The sequence below is a fragment of the Danio rerio genome, chromosome 25 (assembly GCF_049306965.1).
Source record: "Danio rerio strain Tuebingen ecotype United States chromosome 25, GRCz12tu, whole genome shotgun sequence".
NCBI lineage: Eukaryota > Metazoa > Chordata > Actinopteri > Cypriniformes > Danionidae > Danio > Danio rerio.
The window spans coordinates 15,230,001-15,250,781 of NC_133200.1; the positions used below are offsets into that span (position 1 = coordinate 15,230,001).

General features: G+C 34.8%; 1 protein-coding gene across 3 annotated transcripts in view; it reads left to right on the top strand.

Annotated features, from left to right (window-relative positions):
• Window positions 1-20,781, top strand: part of shank2b (SH3 and multiple ankyrin repeat domains 2b) — a 237,950-nt gene that overhangs the window by 158,858 nt on the left and 58,311 nt on the right. For all 3 annotated transcript variants that reach the window (XR_012399921.1, XM_017354089.4, NM_001128347.1), the window contains one exon: window positions 7,962-8,043. Coding sequence is in view for 2 of the 3 variants with exons in the window: in XM_017354089.4 (XP_017209578.1) it covers window positions 7,962-8,043 (82 nt within the window). In the remaining variant the exon portion in view is untranslated. The remainder of the gene's footprint in view (window positions 1-7,961; window positions 8,044-20,781) is intronic.

Genomic DNA, 20,781 nt, shown 5'->3' on the forward strand with positions numbered 1-20,781 from the left:
TCTCGCTCTCACGGACTGAGAACAGAGCTTACATACCATCTTTTCCAATGCCACGGTTCTCTTCTCCATGTGTGTGGTGCTGACGGTCAGCTCTCACCTGAGCGCTCGAGGAGACGCAAGAGTTTTTGGAGATGGGAAGTTAGGCGGCAGGGCCCGAGGGATCAAAAAAAAGTGGCAATCCCCCCTCAGGCGAGGAGAATTGAGTGTTTCTCAGGATTGACTCAGGGGTTAACCTAAAGGGGACCAATGGACGAGACTATTAGAGCCAGGAAGAAGGTTCATTTCGGAGGTATGTTGATCTGAGGATTTGGAGAATTTCCAATTTTGTGCATATAATAATAATATTGGCATGTTTTGCTTTGGAAATGTGGACAATTGTGTGAAAATTGGAAACTGCAGTTGCGAGTTTTCATGCTTTTGTGAGGTTGGGAGTATTTGCATGCATGCTTCAAGTCCTAAAATAGCTCTCTTTATTTGGTTATACATTCAATTCAGGCCTTGAACAGCTTATGTTGCTTGCAGATTGTCACAAAATGACTCTCCTAATCAAGTAAAAGAGCTGTTTCCTCAAACTATGAGTGCGTTCAAGTTCTGCTCAAACTTCTGTGACTTGCAGGATGTTATACGTATTGCTTTTTTTCCTGCTGAGCGCTCTGACGGTGCGTTCAAAGTTTTTTGCGTCCCATTTACTCTCTTGAATTTTATCACAACTACTTTACCCCTGGTGATTTGAAATCCGGTGTTGTAACAACTGTCATCACTTCTCGCCCTCATGTCAAATAGACTTTTTTTTCCCTCCTCGCACTGTCCACAGAGGAACAACGCTTGTCTCAAGTACGTGTGGCTCCGAATGCTTTTTATTGGAAAGACAACGCAGCTGCTACATAAAACTGACAGGGTGTTCAATTAAGATGCAAGAAGGAGAAAGAGATGGCACTTAACACGGTGGCTATTTTATTCGTCCAATTAATTACAACCTCCATATCTCTTGATATTAAATGCGTCTGCTCGGTTTTGTGCATGCAAAAGCAGGTATTGCTGGATAATGCACAACCTGACAGAACACATCTATAAATGGTAATGTCAAGGCTTAGAGTGTGATGATTCATTTGCACACTCAAATGATTCAGTTTGATGGGATCCTCATCTATTTGTGTTTGTCTAAAAGTTGTTGAGTGCACAAACACTTGCTTATGTAGCTTTTCTCTTCTGAAGTAATCCTCATTTTATCGGTTATATGTACACAGTGTCTTGATTAACTCAAAATATTCATTAATCCGCCTTTTTACATATTGGAAAGCACTGACAGATGGGGAGGACATCTTACATTAGCAGTCACAGGACAGAGCGGATGTCTCTGCAGAATTGCGCTGAATCTAAACCTCCTTTTGTTTGAACATCAAACCGTTTCAGCTCAACAAAGAATTGAGCGTCTGTAACTTTAACAGCTAACCAGTGAGTAGGTTGGAAGGGGAAAGTGTTGAATCCCACGCAGCCTCCTGACTACTGATATCATCGTGTATCAACAGAACTGCAGAGGACAATACAAATGGTGCAGTTTTCAGAAGCTGCAGCCTGCAGAACTAACTCATTAATGGATAAATATTAACAGCAGTTGTGCTACTTTTAAAGTCTGTCTTTATTAGTGCACTTTTGTTGGTTGCTTTAGGCCTTGTTTCCACCTGGTTGTATGCTCGCACATGGTCATTGCTATTTATACCTGGTATTAACATTTGTTCAAATGCGCCTCATGAGCACAATATTTTGTGCCATTCCATGAGACTTTTACAGGAGCACTCAGAGTGATGCATGAGTACTATTGAATGAACCAAAAATATTACGTGGCTTATGAGCAGGAAAGCAAGAGAAAATAAAGGCTGCTAGTTTGATTGTAATCATATGAATTATACACTACCTGACAAAAGTCTTGTCGTCAATCCCAGTTGTAAGAACAACAAATAATAACTTGACTAGTTGATGATTTGGAAAAGTGCCACAAAGTAGATTTGTCCGATGAATCATCTGTTGAACTAAATCCCAATCATCACAAATACTGCAAAAGACCTATTGGAACGTGCATGGATCCAAGATTCACATAGAAATCAGTCAAGTTTGGTGAAGGAAAAGTCATGGTTTGGGGTTACATTCAGTTTGCGAGAGATCTGCAGAGTGGATGGCAACATTAACAGCCTGAGATATCAAGGCATTTGTGCTGCCCCATACATTACAAACCACAGGAGAGGGCAAGTTCCTGAAAACAAAGATGGTACTCCAGGATTGGCCAGACCAGTCACCAGATATGAACATTATTGAGCATGTCTGGGTTAGAATGTAGGAGAAAGTATTGAAGATGGATCCAAAGATTCATTAAAACTTGAATAGGTGACAAGAGCTTTGTCAGATAGTGTACAATGCAGTAAAGTTTAAGTACCTTGTTTGATTGTGCTTTCTGACAACATATCCCATACTCTGTCACCGTGTTGCCTGTTCAAACACATTTAACCACATCAGCGTTTACACTACAAAAGGAACCCAATCAAATGCATTTATGATTACCTCTGAAAGTGGCCAAAAGTGGAGGACTTAAACCTTTTAGACTCTGTTTACACCTGTATTTAGCATCATTCAATAATCGTATTATCACACAACTTCAACATATCTTTATTAATAATAATCTGGCACCATTTCCCCATATAGCCCAGACATACAGCATTGGGAGTAATTGCTTTTTGGAATATTTACAAATCAAATCATCAATTAAGTCAAAATTACCTAACCAATCAATCAATCTAGACCTTCCACCTCAAATCTCAGAGTTTATTAATATATCGCCCTCCAAAAAATTGCTCTCCCAAATATACAAAATGATATCAAAATCAGACAATGCATTAGTTCTACCAACCACTAAATGGCAAACAGATTTATCTATTAATCCCAATGCTGCATTCTGGACTCAAATTTGCAAAAACACATTTTCCATGACTAAAAATGCTAACTTACAACTTATAAAGTACAAAGTACTTCACAGATCACATTTAACTGGGCAGAAATTATTTAAAATGGGTTTCACGTCAGAAATATGTTCACATTGCACACAAAACACTCCAGACACATATCTTCATGCCTTATGGCATTGCACCTCAATTAAATCATTTTGGGTAAAGGTTACTGACTCACTCTCCAACTTAATGGGTTGTCACATCCCACTGTGTCCCTCCCTCTGCATATTAGGTGACATATCCACAATCAATATAAATAATACAAATGGTCAGTTTCTGCTGGTGGCTCTAACTATCGCAAAGAAAACTATCCTCATGAACTGGAAATCAAGAAATACCATTCACATCTCATACTGGAAAAACTTGTTAACAGAATACATCTCCATTGAAGATCCTCTTTGCCTGAAGCCATTCCCTAACAACACCTTCATCAGTACATAAACAAGAGGGGAGGGGAGAGAGGGGGTCAGGTAGAGATGAGGAAAAAAAAAAAAAAATCTAATATTTAATCTAATTTAAAATAAATAAATCAATTGGAAAAAAAGTATAATGTAAACAAATAAAATAAAAGAATCATAATTCGGTCTTTATATACTTTTTTACTTTCCCTTTTGTTCTATTTGTTCCCCTTTCCTGTCCCTATCAATGTTATTTATTCATTTTATTATTATTATATATAATATTTGTTTTCTATTTATTATTATTATTATTATTATTATTATTATTACTATACATAAATTATTATTATTATTATTATTATTATTTATATGCCAGTGCCTCTCCTGACCAACAACAGATAAAAAAAGGGAAAGGAAAAAAAAAAAAAAAAAAAAAAAGGAAAGAAAAAAAATCTACTTACATGTACTAAATTCACAGGGTAAAGTGTAACGTAGGCATGGCAGTCTGGGCACTGCACTGGACTGATCCATGCCACACGTTACACTTTTTTTAATGCATCACAAAGCAACTGACAAACACTATATACCTCAATGCCCATCACACAACTACAACCTCCTCAATTTATTGTTACAGCCGTTGTTATTTTTATTATTATCATTATTATTAGTATTATTACCAGCATGAGTATATTATAGTTATCAAATTACAGTAATAATCTATCATACATATCTTTAATATTATTCTTCCATGTAAAAATTGTATAATTCATAATTAGCATTGATATAGTGTTTTCTTTTTTATTTATTCAGTTTTTATTATTATTATTATTATTATTCTTTTTTTTTTTTTTTTTTTTTTTTTTTTTTTTTTGGCTGATTCTTGTTGCTTTGTTTGCTGAACTTTATTTTTCTTCTCTCTTATTGTTTCTTTTTTCTTCTACTCCTCCCCTTCCTTTTCTGTTTTTATTTTTTATTTTATTTATTTATTTTTATTATAAGTATTTTATTAATTTTTGTTTATTATCATTAGTTTATTTTCTCTTTTCCTCTATCTCCCCTTCAAACTTACTACTTACTACTATTATTATTTGTTATTATTATTATTATTATTATTTATTATTATTATTACTTGTCCTCTCCCTGATTTTCCCATCCTCCCCTCTCCTCGACACCTTTGTCATAAATGGTATTACTTTTATTTTTTGAAATCATTATTATTATTATTATTACTGTTCTGACTTGTCCTGTTATCTTTCCATTATCATTATTACAAGTATTTATACCATTATCATTATTAAGGTTGCAGTTGTTGTAGTAGTAGTAGTAGTAGTAGTTGTAGTTGAAGTAGTAGACAGTGTAATAGTATCGATTGTTATTGAGTAATTGTTACGGAGATTTTTGAAGTAGTAGTTCATGTAAGTAGTAGCAGAAGTAGTAATGGTGTGGTTGTTACAGTAGTAGTAGTAGTCGTTGTTGGTGTAGTAATATCAGTAGTAGATGTTGTTGATGTAGATGTAGTAGAAGTGATTATAGTAGTAGTAGTAGTAGTAGTAGTAGTAGCAGTAGACGTTGTATTAGTTGTAGCAAACGCTATAGTAGTATCAGTAGTGGTAGTCGTTGTAGTAGTATCAGTATTAGTAGACATTGTAGTAGTAGTAGTAGTAGTCGTGGTTGTGGCTGTAGTAGAAGCAGTAGTAGTTGTAATATAAGTAACTTTTTGTAGTAGTAGTTTGTGTAGCACTTGTGATTTATTATTATTGTTGTCAGTTATTACTGTTGTCCTTTCTTTCTTTTTACTCTAATTTTTACTATCATACATTAATAAGCATTGTTGTTACTCCCTACCTCTGACTGGTTTCTTTCTATATGTTTTATCTATATCTGTGACACTTGCTTCATTTATTGACTGTTATTGTTCCTTATGTATGTACTCTGACCTGTCCACCAAGTTACCTTTACATGCATACACACACTCACACACACACACACTCACGCACATACCAGTACATGACTATATTGTTGTTGTTTTTGTTTTGTTTTTGTTTCGTTGCTTTGTATTTGTTATTTGTTGACGTTTTCTTGTATTTGTATGATTTTTGCATATTCTAATAAAAAAAAAAAAAAAAAAAAAAAAAAAAAAAAATAATCGTATTATAAATAGCACGTCTTTAAAACAGGTGTAAACAGGGTCTATGTTTAATGTAAAACCAATTTGAGTTAGAGCACATGTTGACTATAGAAGCATTTACACTTGGAAAATAAGCAGCCAATAGTTTAAGACCGCGTTTAATTTGTCGTCACGAATTGTCAATAATGATTCTTAAAACCAGGTTTAAACAGCCTGATCTGATGAGGAAACAAAACTATTTTACGTTTTGTCAGTTTAGTGGCTAATTCATAAGAGTTCGTAAGAATGTACAATTTTAAAAAGGTGGCGTGGCACCCAACCTCACCCCATCAACCATTATTGGGGGATGAGCAAATCATACTAAATTCTACGAATGAGATTGTACAAATTTATACGAATTAGCCACTACATCAAAAAGTTACAAATTGCAGTGAGATTGTGTCGCGCACCTCTCAATACTTGTAACTACACATTGCAATGACTCAGATCTGTTATTGGTTGGCTTGAGTGTGGGCAGGACCAAGAGTTTTGGGAGCAGATGAAGGCCTTTGGCACATTTGCTTAACTAAGTCGGTTCCCATGGGGGGAGGGGAACTTCCGATCAAAACTTATTTCCGTATTTGCTTTATGATTAAAGTTATTGTACGTTTGTTGGCTTCCGCCTTTATTTCTCAAAAGAGTGTGAGTTTATGCTTATTCACAGTAAAAGTTACTGCACACTGAATCCGAAAGTTTCGTCCGTATTTTTCCACGTTAAAATATAAATTCGACCTCATGCTGTGTGAATCGCATTGACACTGCCTCCGAAACATTCGTCCGTCAAGAATAAAATTTTAATTTCATATATATACAAATAATTCCTAAATCTACATCTATTTAAAAAAATTTTCAAAAACATTTTATATATGAATATGATCACAAATAACTTATATTTATGAGGTCCAAGGAACATTTCCAGGTTTTTATGAATAAGCTACTATATGTTAATACTGTACATTTAAGTACAGCAGTTTTCTTTTTACCTTTTTAGAACATGTCTAATTTACTTTTAGAAGCACATTTTAATTTAAACATTATTTATTTTTTACCTGTAAGCACAGAGCTGTGTTAATGTTCAAGCCATTTATTATGTTTAAAATTGCTGACAATAATAAATATTCATAATAATAGAAATTAATCTGCCTCCTTTTTTAACAGTGCAGAGCTTTAGCTGCCTAATTAGGCCTTCTACGCTACTGTATTTCAATACTGGTCATTATGGTGGTACTTGGAGAGACAATTTTTTCTAAGGTGGTACTTGGTGAAAAAAGTATGAGAACCACTGCTATAGATCATTTTGAGGGATGTAAACAAAGTAAGTCCCAATGTATTTCCTGTTTTACATATTTTTTTTTTCGATAGCTTCTGAGAATACAAAAAAAGCCACATATTGATAAATAATGTTATGATTTCTGATTTAACATTAAGTTATGATTGAATTACCTCTTACAGTTATGAAGTAGTTTGATAACAAGCAGGAAATGTTCATGGGCCAATAACATGACCACATTGAAATGGTCTATAGGAGCATCCTCAACTGAACACTTCAGAAAAGCGGAGCCACATAGACGATGAATCTCTGTGACATAAAAAAGTCTCTTCATTTGCTTTGTTGGCTCATCTCCTGGCTCCCTCCATAAAACGCAGTCAATATTTGGCCTTGCTTAGCTCTCTCAGAGGACTAGTCTAGTTTGGCTCCATTATGGGCCAAACGGTCCCTGTCTTCCAAAGGGATTTTTATTGGTTGCAATTACATGAGGAAGGTGGTATAGTTTTACATGTACTGTTTTGAAGATTTACTGGCGTGTGTTCAAGAATGTGATTGTTTTTTAAATTAATTTTGTGCGCGCGTCATGCTGGTATTGATTTTTAGTGACAAATCTGCATGCCGAGGTACCGGTTGGTGAAACTGTAAGCACATTTAGTTATTTACTTCTTTATTTTCCAGAGCACAGTCAGTATCGTGTTGGCTAAATGATTAAATATGTTTAAAAAATGGCACCTGGGACTGTATGACATATGGCACACAGTAAGACCATTTTGTGACTAGACAGAGTTTTTTATGTAATTATGTAACCAAAGCTTTATAACATTCTCACTTTATCACATCTGCTGTACCTCTCTAAAATTCCAGTGCTTATTTTTATTCCATTTGCGCATTTTATATTCAGCGTGAAAGTGATGATAATGATGCTGAAGCTGTCAAAGTTTGTGAGTTTGTACTTTAACACACCAGAGTTGCGGTTGAAACTTTGGCTTATGTGTGTGAATAATCAGTAAAAAAAGAATATTATAGCACTTTGTAATAAGCACATATTATGTAGGCCTTGCAACACTGCAATTTTACACAATCAGGGTGATGATCTGAATTAAATATCTGTAAACATGTCTTCACAGATGCCAGAGCGGACCGTTCAGAGAGAAGGAAGCTCTTTCGACACTACACTGTGGGATCTTATGACAGTTTTGATGCATCAAGGTACGATCAAACTTTTTTCTAATTTTAGTATGTGGTGTTTGTAATATAGGCTCATTCTGAAAACGTAGCCCTATATACATTCCTGGAGATCACAAATTATGTAGCCAGAGCTACGTATGGCTGCATTTTGTCTTTAAAACAAACACTACCGGGTGGTATGACGCCGAACCGTTTCACGCTAGCAGCTGACCGCTTACTTGCGTATGGGTGGCTTTCCTGCTGTTACCAGTTTGTCTGTTAGCTCGACATGTGCGTCGTCGGACTTGAGACACAGAGCGTGAGTTGACCGTGATGATGGGGTTTGGTTTATTGGTCGGTTGGTCAGTCAGTCGACAGTGGCCTCCGGTGGATTTATATGAGAAAAGCATGCATAAATGCATGCACTTGCGAGAGAAATTTGAGATCTCAAAAAGCAAACATAGCGGCCTCTGGTAGAATCGCGAAAAACAAAAACTGCAAAAAATTATACCTCCTGAGACAAATTTGGTGGTCTCTAGAAATGTATATAGGGCTACGTTTTCAGAATGAGCCTGGGTTTGAGAGTTTTTGTTCATTTTCTGTACTGTATATACAATTTTTTGATATTTTGCTTTAGCGAAAACTAATTTAATCATCAGGCCAACTTGGAATCCTCAATTCACTTCAATAAAAATGTCAGCTATTTGTTTATTAAATAATTAGAAAATATGTTCCCTATTTAAATATGTCACACAACAATAAAATTGTGTGAAAAACATGTGACTACATTTCTGTAAAAAAAAAGTACTTTTTACATACATTTCATATACAATATTTACTTACATATACAATGCATATATTTTACTGCATATTTTAGGTGAATTTAAACTAGAGACAGTACAAAAAACATAATTTGTACTTTTGGACACAAATTGCTAGATTATCTATGAATAAAGGCCCTTTTTGGCAATAATACTGCTGTATCGTAAGACCTCAAACTTACTATAATGTAATTTCAGTTGGACCTCAAACTTGTCTCAAATTAATCATAATGTATGATTTGTAAACAAATTTGTTTACATAACATAGCTAGTAGTTTTCTGGGTCGTTTACCTGGTACAGTATTGCACTAGAGCTCAGTTATGAGTTGTAGTTTGGGTCAAATGTTTTTCTTTTTTCTATTTTCCTTCACTTTCGTCAACTGGTGAAGCTTGTTCCTTTACGCTCTCACCACTGGCTTGCTTAGTTTGGGACTTGTCATCAATGGATTTGCTCTTCAGTGTTTGGACTTTCAGCACTGAAATTTAAACTACACTGAACTAAACTAAACTTAAACCCTAAACTACTAAAGCAGTTTTCAATTTATTAGAACTTCTATGCTAAGCAGCCTTGACACTAAAAGTGCTAAAAAAAGTGTAAAAGTGCTATAGAAATTAAGATGAATTGACTTAAATTTAATGTAAAAGCAAGGTAAAACAGAACAGTTGCTTGGGCAAATAGATTTTTATCTCTTGTTTGCTTTTCCTAGCGCTGTCAGTTTGTTTTAGGTTAACAGTAATGCAGAAATGTAGGCACATATTTACAATTAATCTTTTGAAACAAATTTGTTGCAAAAAAATGTGTTTCTGAACCAATCACACGTTCCATCTGGGCCTAATGATGACCTACTTTTTCTTAGATTTGATAATACGGTTTATAGATTTACTGAATTATAAAAAAAACTGGTCAGTTTAGTGACAGAATCTTAAAAATGTACTTGTTAAGAGACATCATTTGCTGGATTAATGGAAAACATTATTAATTAATTATTCATGTGATGCTTCATTCTGGATAATTAATAATTATGATTTGTCATCGTATCAAAGTGCAGCGTGATTCATCCGTTTACCTGCGCATTCCATTCACACCAACTACCAATTCCCGAAACTTTGCCGCTTCGCTGTCATTTAACACAAAGCAACACACAAACACATTGTTTTTCACAGGGGAGAAAAGGTTTGAAGAGTGTGAAAACTCTTTAAATGGCCGGTTATGTAAGCAACACTCAAGCGTGATGCAGACTCTTTGGTGGCATTTAAAAAAATAAAGCAGCCAGTTATAAATTGTGCTGTTAATTAAAAAGATTAATATATTAATACAATGTAATGTGATTTACATTTAAAGGTCTCATGAAGTGCATTTTTTATTAGATGCTTGACGTAATCTCTACCGAAATATGAAGACAGGGCAGGACAGGGCAGGGTAGCTCCTCCATTAGCGTTTTTATCACAGCTCTGCCAGTGTTAGTGGTTGCGCTCATGTGCATCAAATGAAAAGCTAATGTGAAGCATCTTGAATGGGGGGGACATGTCAGATACTACAGAGTAGGGGTGTAACGATACACTCAGCTCACAATACAATGTATATCACGATATAATGTTCACGATTCGATATGTATCACGATATTTGGAATAAAAGATGAAAATTAAACTAAAATGCAAATTTTATTTTTAAAAAATTTAATTACCAAGTAAACTATTTTGTATGTATTTCTTTTGTTTTAACTTATTAAACTGAACCTTCTTTAAGAAAGTAAATTAAACAGGCGGTCTCTGGAAAATAAAACAATTAAAAAACTTTTTATAAAATATTATTGAAATGATTCAATTCAATTGAATTTAACAGTAAGAGCTTAAGGCTTTGCTTGGTCACTTGCGTTTTTTGTGTGTGCAAAAAAAAAAAAAATCTACATTTCCAGGTAATCAGCAGTTCTATAAGATAATCCTGAACTTATGTGTATCTGTCTGAGAGGTTTTTATGGATGGCTGTCTTCATGTTGGGCATGATGAGTGACAGGGTGGTCGTCTTTTCATTACACAGGACAGTCGTGGCTCTTTTCAGCAGTTTAGGCAGGTTTACTTTTTCTTCGGCGTCGCTGATGTCGGCGCTATCAAGTGTATCATGTTGACGTGCATTTTTGTGTACCTCTGTACTCAAAAGAGTTAATGCTCGTCGTAATCATAACTCTAAAACGCGATATGATTATTTAAATAATGTGCACGCTTTCGGTTTCATTTCCACTTCTAAGTGCTGTTCATACTTCCCACACGGCTCCTGAACGATCACTCTGTTCCACAAACTGAATGTTGTTTACTACTTTATTACCTGTTAGTCACAACCTGCAGGTTCTGTTCACTGAAGCAGACGTGCGCGTGTCATAGTCTGCCCTCTGTGATAACAGCTCACGGTCAGCTCACGTCATGTGTGATTTTGTGGCCACCAATACATCATTATATGAAGACAGAATGATATTTTAGGGTGAATTGTAGCTTATAAATACAGTATGTGACTCTTTTAACACCATTAGGAGGTATCCATGTCGCTGTGCAAAGTCTGTAAATCACTGTGAAGACTTTAAAACTTAGGCTATGTTTGAACCAGTATGCGTGTCAAAAAGCGGACGAGTCTAAAGCAATGACTGTACAACCGAAATGTTGCCAGACGTCTGATTTTGAGAGGATAGGCCATCCTCTATTTCAGCTCCACTCATCTTGGTCTGCTAACATTACTGCTGCTGCAATCTGAACTCACGTGCGACAGCTGGTGGAACCTAGCTCACGTGCAAACAGCTCAACTAATAAGAGAAAACGGACGTCATATCGTAATAAAATCGTCATAACGCCACGAGGCATATTATTTTGCATCGCAATAAATCATACAACGATAAATCGTTACACCCCTACTACAGAGTATTTGATTATTCAGAAGATTTGACAAGAAAGTGAAGTATGAGGTGATGTTTAAAAAAGTGTTGATCTATTTATGCAGAAGTGAGAACTGCATTGTTTCGAATGTTTAAATCTTCTATAGGGATGCACCAATATGGGTTTTTTGGCCGATATCGATAACCGATAACTCTTATGAGGCAGATAACCGATAAACTATAGCCGATAAATATAAACATTCCAAATTGTTATATTTTCATACAGTGACATAACAAAATCAAACTGAATACAATCTAACATCAACAACACATGGCAAGCAACGCGTTGATGATAACAAATAATCATTAGATTACTAACAACCCAATGAGTTGTTTAGCGGGGCGCATTTTAGCTATTATGTTTACACATTTAACATTTTCCTGAGGCGATTTAAACCAAAATGCACAATGACACTCTATCAAACAAATCTACAAAAATAAGGAACATGGTTACTTACTGAGTTATTAACACAGAAATACCACATAAAGAGAAAGGACGAACTTTAAAGAAATAAACAATGTGAGAAAAGCTCCGTTAAAGTGCACAGGACAAGTCTGAACAAGTTTCACCCAGGCACTTGTGAGGCAGACAGTTCTATACAATTACATAATCTACACTGTACTATGAACTTGAGCACAGCACGCTAAAAAGACCTGAAAAAAAAAAAAAAACAGATCCCCCTGCATCCGGCTGCCATACTCCTACCAGCTGACACACCCCTCACTCAGAGACGGTTGCCATGGAGACAGAGAGCCCATGGCAATGCAGTGCAAGCTACTTCCTGCTGCAGGAGCTTGAGTGACAGCCGTACAGAGAGAGACACATTGCTGAACTTGTCACAGATATGCATGAACAGTACATGCTGCTATGTCAGTCTTTATCAGAAACACTGATTTTATGCTCTAGATACGAATATGATGATGACTAGGCCCACATGAAATCTGCATGCTCAGAATTCCACAGATTTCTGCAGATTTTTAGCCCATCATTGATTCTTTTTATTTACTTGTGTAAATGTGTGTAAATTTATATTTATTTAGTTTTTTAATTAATTTCAGTATAATTTTTTACTAATATCAAAATATTTATATAATTTATTCATATAATGTTCATATAATTTATTTACAATACAGCTTTTAGTAGACATATTATATAGAAGACTTGCTTTGTTTACCAAATAAAGTCTAATTGGATTTGCTTTGTAAACATTAAATACAAGTTAAAATGGTATTACTTTTTAGTTCTTATGTTAAGGTTTTAGTTGTGATACTCCCAAAATCATTCTGCATAAATCTGCAGATTTATAACAAAATACTGTCTGGCCCTAATCATGACTATTATAAATTAAAATTACGTTGTGTTTTTTTTTTTTTTGTGTTAGTATCAATATGTTTGACTTAAAGGTCTTGTAATATGCATTGAAATGCAGAGCTTTTTATTTTGTAGCTCCTCCTCCTTTTAAAAACTAGCCATAATGTAAAACAGGCAATAGAGTTTTGCAAGTAAATCAACTGTAAATCTCTAAGTAAACTCAGTGATAAGGTGAAATAAAAAATGTTCACAATGTTAGAGACATTTTAAAAGAGTTTTTTACTTCATGAAAAAACAAATTTCTGTATGGATGACAACAGAATGGAATATTTAACCTAAAATTAGCAATAAATGAAAAAAGCTTAGACAGAAGGTCTGTCAAACAAAGAATAAAATGTTGTTCCAAATGCAGATTTTACAACTTTCCTATTTATATTTATAAGTTAATATATTAATTAATGAAACTTCTTACACTGATTCTGCATATTGACTGATTGCTTGCATTTTATTTTCTATAATGTATAAACTTACTGTACATCATATTTTATGATGGCCATTATTGATTATTAAAACTAATATTCAGCAAAAAAAGACAGGGCATGTATCTGATTTTCAATGAAAACAATAGGAGGCAGTGATGTTATAGGTAGGCCCAGACAGAATCCGCGGTTTTTGCTATTTCTGCAGAGAATTTTGGTAAAAATCTGCAGATTTCTGCAGAATTATTTTGGAAGTGTCATAACTAAAACCTTAACATGTCAAATAAAAAATAATATCTTTTAAACTTTTATTTAATGTTTAAAATGCAAATCCAATTAGATTCACTTTATTTGGTAAACAAAGCAAGTCTCTCATATAACATAGATAAAAAAATCTACTAAAAGACAAAAATTTCACGCGCACGCAGATTCCTTGTGGGCCTAGTTATAGGCTCCGTTTTGTTATAAATATGCGTACAGTGAAGATGACAGTCATATAAATATGTAGCTACACAACGCCTCAACATTTTTGGTGTCTGTTAAGTTAATATCAAAATGAAAATAGGCAGTTCTTTAAATCATGTTTTTATTTTATTGCTAAGAAAGTGAAACAACGTATCCAGGGTGATGTGAATAATGTTATAAAGTACACTGTTCTTTTTGAAGTTTTACCTGATGTGTCCTCAGGAGTTTGTTTTCCACATCAAACTTGCGAAGTCTGAACTTACAAGGAGAGGATGCAAGACTGAACTGTGTGTAGGCTGGAAAAAGCCCCAATCAAATACTGAATGTTTGCAGCCACGCCTGTTTTCAGATGTCTGTTTTCCCCCATTACATACTAACACAGAACAGCAGTGTTTTAGAATGAAAACCGGCCTCTTCAGCATTTTCAAAAAGCTCCATTTTCAGAGCTCAAATTCCAGCGTAGTGTGGACGGATGGCGTAACTGTAGCAAAACTTGTGCGTTTTAAAACTAAAAAGTATTAGATTAAACGGAGCATTAGCTAGTTGGTTGAAGACTTTACAGAGTGAACGCCCTGCAAACCCTCTACAGCCTATCTCTACTGGCTCACAGTGGGTCTTCAAGCCCCTCTCCCAACACTTCTCTACTAGCTCCTGCTACTTTGAGCGTTTCCTTTCATTTGCCTCTTCCATCTGCTCTTGAGACGTGAACATGAGACGTGAGATTGGAAAGAATAAATAAGTAAAAAAAAACACAAAAACCAAACCAACAACCAAAAAATTGTTTAAGAACAATACGAGAGTGAGTAAATGGTGACAAAATGTACATTTTTTAATGATCTTACCATTGGTTTGAGAGTAGTCATTTTGACATGCTAATAGAACTTATGTATACTACCTGACAAGAGTCTTGTCGTCAATCCCAGTTGTAAGAGCAACAAATAATAACTTGAAGTGGCAGAAGGTAGATATTTCTGATGAATCATCTGTTGAACTGCGTCCCAATCATCACAAATACTTCAGGAGAGCTATTGGAACCGGCATGAACACAAGATTCTCACAGAAATCAGTCAAGTTTGGTGAAGGAAAAATCATGGTTTGGGGTTACATTCAGTATGGGAGAGATCTGCAGAGTGGATGGCAACATCAACAGGAATCAAGACATTTGTGCTGCTCATTACATTACAAGTCACAAGAGAGGGCAAATTCTTCAGCAGGATAGCACTCCTTCTCATACTTCATCCTCCACATCAAAGTTCCTGAAAGCAAAGAAGGTCAAGGTGCTCCAGGATTGTCCAGCCCAGTCACCAAACATGAACATTATTGAGCATGTCTGGGGTAAGATGAAGAGTTGAAGATCAATCCAAAGATTCTTGATTACCTCTGGGAGTCCTGCAAGAACGCTTTCTTTGCCATTCCAGATGACTTTATTCTTGAGTTATTTGAGTCATTGCAGAGATGTATGGATGCAGTCCTCCAAGCTCATAGGAGTCAGACACAAAAATAATTCTTTTTCCACTGCACCATGACTTTATATTCCATATTGTACATTATTTCTGTTTAGTAACAATACTTTTGTTTAAGCAAAGTCTGACCTTACTGTCCTAATTAAATAATTCAAAATGCAAAGCATGATCATATTTTGGTAAAGTAAGCGTAATCTAGAGACATTGTCTTTCATATAAGCCACTTCTGATGCCAAATGATCAACCAGAAGTCAAATTAATATTTGTTGTTCCTAAAACTTAGATAGGCGACAAGACTTTTGTCAGGAAGTGTATTTGATCATCTGAAATATATATTGGCTGTCTGTAAAGCGAAAGCAAAAACGTGATTTATATCACTACATCTCATTTAGTTTTAGTTCTGCGATTAATCAAAGCTTTTAAGAGGGTTTGTTCTTATCAAGTAAGTTTAGCATGAGAGGTGGGAGTTGTGCTCGAGGATTATCTGTAAAGAGATCCAACGAATGCCTGAATTCACAGCATGAGTGCAAGAAAAATGAAAGTTTATGGAGTTTCAGTGACAGTAATGCATGGATCTTTTGTATAAAACACTGAAGATATAATTTATTAGTGCAAAGGGGACATATGATAATGCCAAAAATCTCATTTTACCACTAAAAATGGCCTATTTATATGTAGCCAGTGACAAAGTAGGAGCATATGACTAACATGATTAATAATTCAGCTTCAGAATCATGATTATTTGTATTCTGGTGTTATCATTGCCCTGTTCGAGTCAACACTAAATTGAGCTTTTTAATCATCAGCACATTTTGTCATTTGTTGCTCTGTAGCAGGGGTGGGCAAACTCGTTCCTTGAGGGCTGTTGTCCTGCATAGTTTAGCTCCAACACTAATCAAACACACCTCAACATGCTAATCAGTTTCTTCAGGATCACTAGAAGTCTATAGGCTGGTGTGTTTGATTAGAGTTGGAGCTAAATTGTGCAGGACACCAGCCCTCTAGGACTGAGTTTGCCCACCCCTGCTCTATAGTATGTCTTAGAAGTATTGTAATGATAATGAAACCGAACAAATCCTTTTTTTTTTTGCCTTTAAACATAGCAATGATATTTTATTGTGACTTTAATATCATGAGTTTAGTGTATGATTACACCCCTAATCCACATTGGCATGTAAATATTGGTCTGTGTATGGAATGTTGTGTAGAAGACGGCAAAAAAAAAAAAGGAATGAGATCAGCACACAGGTATAAATGCATTATGAGCAAATAATATTTCCAAGCTATTGAGCCCCATCCAACAGGCCTGGATATTAATGACCTTGTTGCTCTGTGACATCGCCACAGTGTCCCCTTTAAAGCAGATTATGTTGCCATGACAACCATGCATCATTCCTCAGGAGTCAGCAATCTACCGCTTGAGCTCTTTCAATATTTCTCCTATAGTTTTAGAGTGTGACGTATGTCAGGCAATCTGGTGTTCACAGGTTAAAGCTGAAGATATTCATGGGAGTATTAACAACTCAAGATCTTTGATTTAAGAAAAACAAACCACAAAAATGAATAGTTATCATGACGCTTCCCCAGATGGCATTTAAGAATTGCAAGAATCTAATATGTTATGTTTAATCATTCAAATGAGATATTGTTTAATTAAATATGAAAAGATGTTTATGTTCATGTTAACCTCTGCTTAAATCAAGCTTTAAAAAATGTATTGGTATTCAATTGTTTTAAGAAAAAAAGCACAGTAAGAGCTAAGTAATATAACACAATGCATAAACATGCATTAAATATTTATATTTAGCAGTTTACATGTGTTTGTTGCCTCAATACAAGCATACTCTGCAAATATACACGTTAAAACAACAAAAGATACATTTAAACAACTACATTCTCATTGGAGGGACTCTGAATAAGATTTTAATTTGTTTATGTATTCTGACGAGCTGTAAAAAAATAAGATGCATGGCTCAGTTTTTTCATCCTGCTTCTCCAGTTTTCAAAATAAGAGTTCCAGATACATAGTATGTTTAATAAAAGCATATTTAAACTTGAAGATAAGATGGAAAAAAAACGTTGTCGAAATATCGCTTGGAAATGTTGTGGCCAATCAATAGCAGCCTGGGGCGTGCATATTAATAAGTCCGTGTTTAGTTCCGATTGGCCTGTTTTTTCACTGGGATTTTACACTCATCGGATTTATGTGAAACTGAGAAAACAATGGTGTTCGATGCTCACGGTATGTAATTACCATGTAGTAAACTTTTATTATTCAGCTATCCAGATTCTATGGCACCTTTAAAAATGTATATTGTTATTGAGTATCGGAAAATTTCAATATTCAATGTTTCATTCATATTGTTATTGAAATACACAGGAAAAACCTAATAAAAGTGCAACAAATGAAATACTTAAAGTTTGTTTTGAACATTTTTTTTATATTAGATTAAAAACTTTATGACAAGCAAAAAAGCATGACAAAAGTGTTTTTGCCTGCAGTGTCCTGCCTTAACCAAACTAGATTCATGCATGACCTTTAGTGATTATTGCAGGGTCTAGTGCAGTAAAATGTAGCAGCTCAGGCCACAATCCTATTTCCTCATATGAATGAACTCGAAGTATCAGGTGGAAATGAGACTCCAGCTCTTTGAAAGCTGTGCAATTCAGTGTGATTTCCAAGACTGGCTTTAATACTCCATCTAAAAGATGGTAAGTTCGCTTGTCCTTCAGGGGAAAGTGAGAGAACATTTGCTTTTCATCTCTATCACATTCAAACTGCATAACTCTACTTGTCTCCGGTGTCTTCTATGGTTGAACACCTTCCGTAATTGATCTGCTTGCTCACGGGGTGTGTTTTAGGGATGGATATTGATGGTGCCAGGCAGGAGGTAACACTTAGTTTCACACAGATATTATGGCATTCAGGAAAGCCACTGCCACAGTATACAAATAGTACAATTAGTCCTTCTAATAACAGATAAATTTAAAGTAATTTAAAGCAAAAATGGGGCTAATTCCAAATTTACTAAGATAATAAATATAAATTCAAGCACATTTATGTTGCATCTAAATATGTAAACCAATGATTAAAGGAAAATTGTCATCATTTATTCACCTTTGAAGTTGTTTCAAACCTGAGTTTCTTATTTCTGTTGAACAAAAATCTTTTTTTTTTTTTTAGGACATTTGAAAAATGTTGGTATCCATTGACATAATAAAATAAGATACTTGGATAGTCAATGGCTACAGTTTTCAAAATATATTCTTTTGTTACAACTAGTTATACCAATTGTAATTTGTGCGTCAGTAGCAATGGTTTTAATATAATAAAACCATGTTAAATTAGCATGAGTTAATTTTTCATGAGTGTTTATAGTATTTTTCATCTCTGCAGGAACAAGACATCAACACAACGTCATATTGACGTTTTACCCCGACATACCCCAACATTGGGATGTTTTTATTTTGTTTGGAAATAAAAATCGGGTTGATGTTAAAACTCAACATGCCAACGTCAATGTCCAACATCCAACTTAAAATTAACCTAGAATCAACCAAATAGCAACGTCTGCTTAAGATACACCTGTAGACGTTACCACTATGACATCTATCAGATGTTGGATTTTGGTCACTTTCTAACACAACCTAAAATCAACTAAATATCAACATAATTTTACCTCGTTATTGGACATTAAAATAACGTCCTTAGATGCTGGCTAGACATTGAATTTTGGTCACCTGACGTCATGATCTAAATCTAACCTAATATTAGGGGTGAGGTTTTCTCATTTTAATGTTCTAAGTTTAGCATAGTCACATCACTTACACCAGATTAACTTTAGAAATAAATAGAATAGAAATAGAAATTTAAAGTCATAGGCTACATTTGATAATATATCAAATGAAATAGTTTTGAACAATTTTACGAAGAAAGTGCTGGATCAGTGTCATCAAGATTGTGTGAAATTTGGCCCTTGCTTGTAGCCTGGTGTTAGGATGTGTTTTTTTGTAATCTAACCAGAAATAGACTATAGCTGCGTCCGAAATCGCATACCTCCATACTATATATTACGCTAAAAACAGTATGCGAGCTAAGTAGTATGTAGTATTGAATTTTGGCTACCTGACATCATGACCTAAATGTAACCTAATTATAATGCCTCATGATGTTGTGTGCCTGTGATGGGTCACTGTGAGTTGGGATTGTTTTCACGAAAAATGTATGTATGCAAAACTTTCTAAAGTTATTAATTATTATATTTTTCTAATGCAGCATCATCATGTAAACATAAGCTTAGAAGTAACATACCCCATGGATTTATCTTGTTTGTATCACTTACGTGGTCATCCCTTTCAAAAATTAACCATGGTATGATTACAAAGAAATTAAAGATTTTGTTATTAAACCACAGTAACCACAAATTAATGATTAACAAAGTAACTTTCTACACTAACCAGTTCAACACTATTTGTAAAAAACAAAAAAAAACAAAAAAACAAAAAAAAAAACACAAAAAAAAACAATAGCCTACTTCAAAACCTTGTTTGCTATACTTTTGCCATTATAAAACCATAGGTTATTTTCTTAAAGTTTGCGATTAGATACTTATTTTTATGTTTGTTCCATAAAAAAAAATACTCAAAGTTAAGGGATAGTAAAGTGATAGTTCACCTCAAACCGAATATTCTGTCATCATTTACTCACCTCCAAACCTGAACACAAAAGAAGATATTTTGAAGAAGGCTGGAAACATTTAAACATTGACTTCCATAGTATTTGTTTTTCTATGAAAGTCAGCGGTTACAGCCATTCACCTCTCTTTAAAGTTTCTCCTTTTGTGTTCAGAATAATTAAGAAACACATTAAGTTTTGTAACCACTTGAGGGTGAGTGAAGAGTGAGTAATTTTCATTTTTGGAGAATCTATCCATTTAATTAATAATTTGAAACGTTAAACTACATAAGAAGGCTAAAATACAAAAGCTTCCTTAAATTATTTCAACCTTTAACGAAGGCATAAAATTGTTTTAGGTTGCGCGCTCAGCAAAGGCCAGTGCGCGCGCACATGTATACCTTCTTCATTTCTCTTTCGCGCGCTCCCTCTTTCCTCTGTAGCACTGTAAACCGTTTCTCTCTCTCTCTATCTCTATCTCTCTATCTCTCTCTCCCGCTCTCTCTCTTTCTCTCTCTTTCTCCCACTCCCTCTCTCCCGCTCTCTCACTCTCTCTCCTCCATCCCCATTCCTCCACGATTACCGCTCATGTTTTCCTCTGGTGATTTTCATCCTTCATCTGGCGGTTATGTCTCGCGCTTACG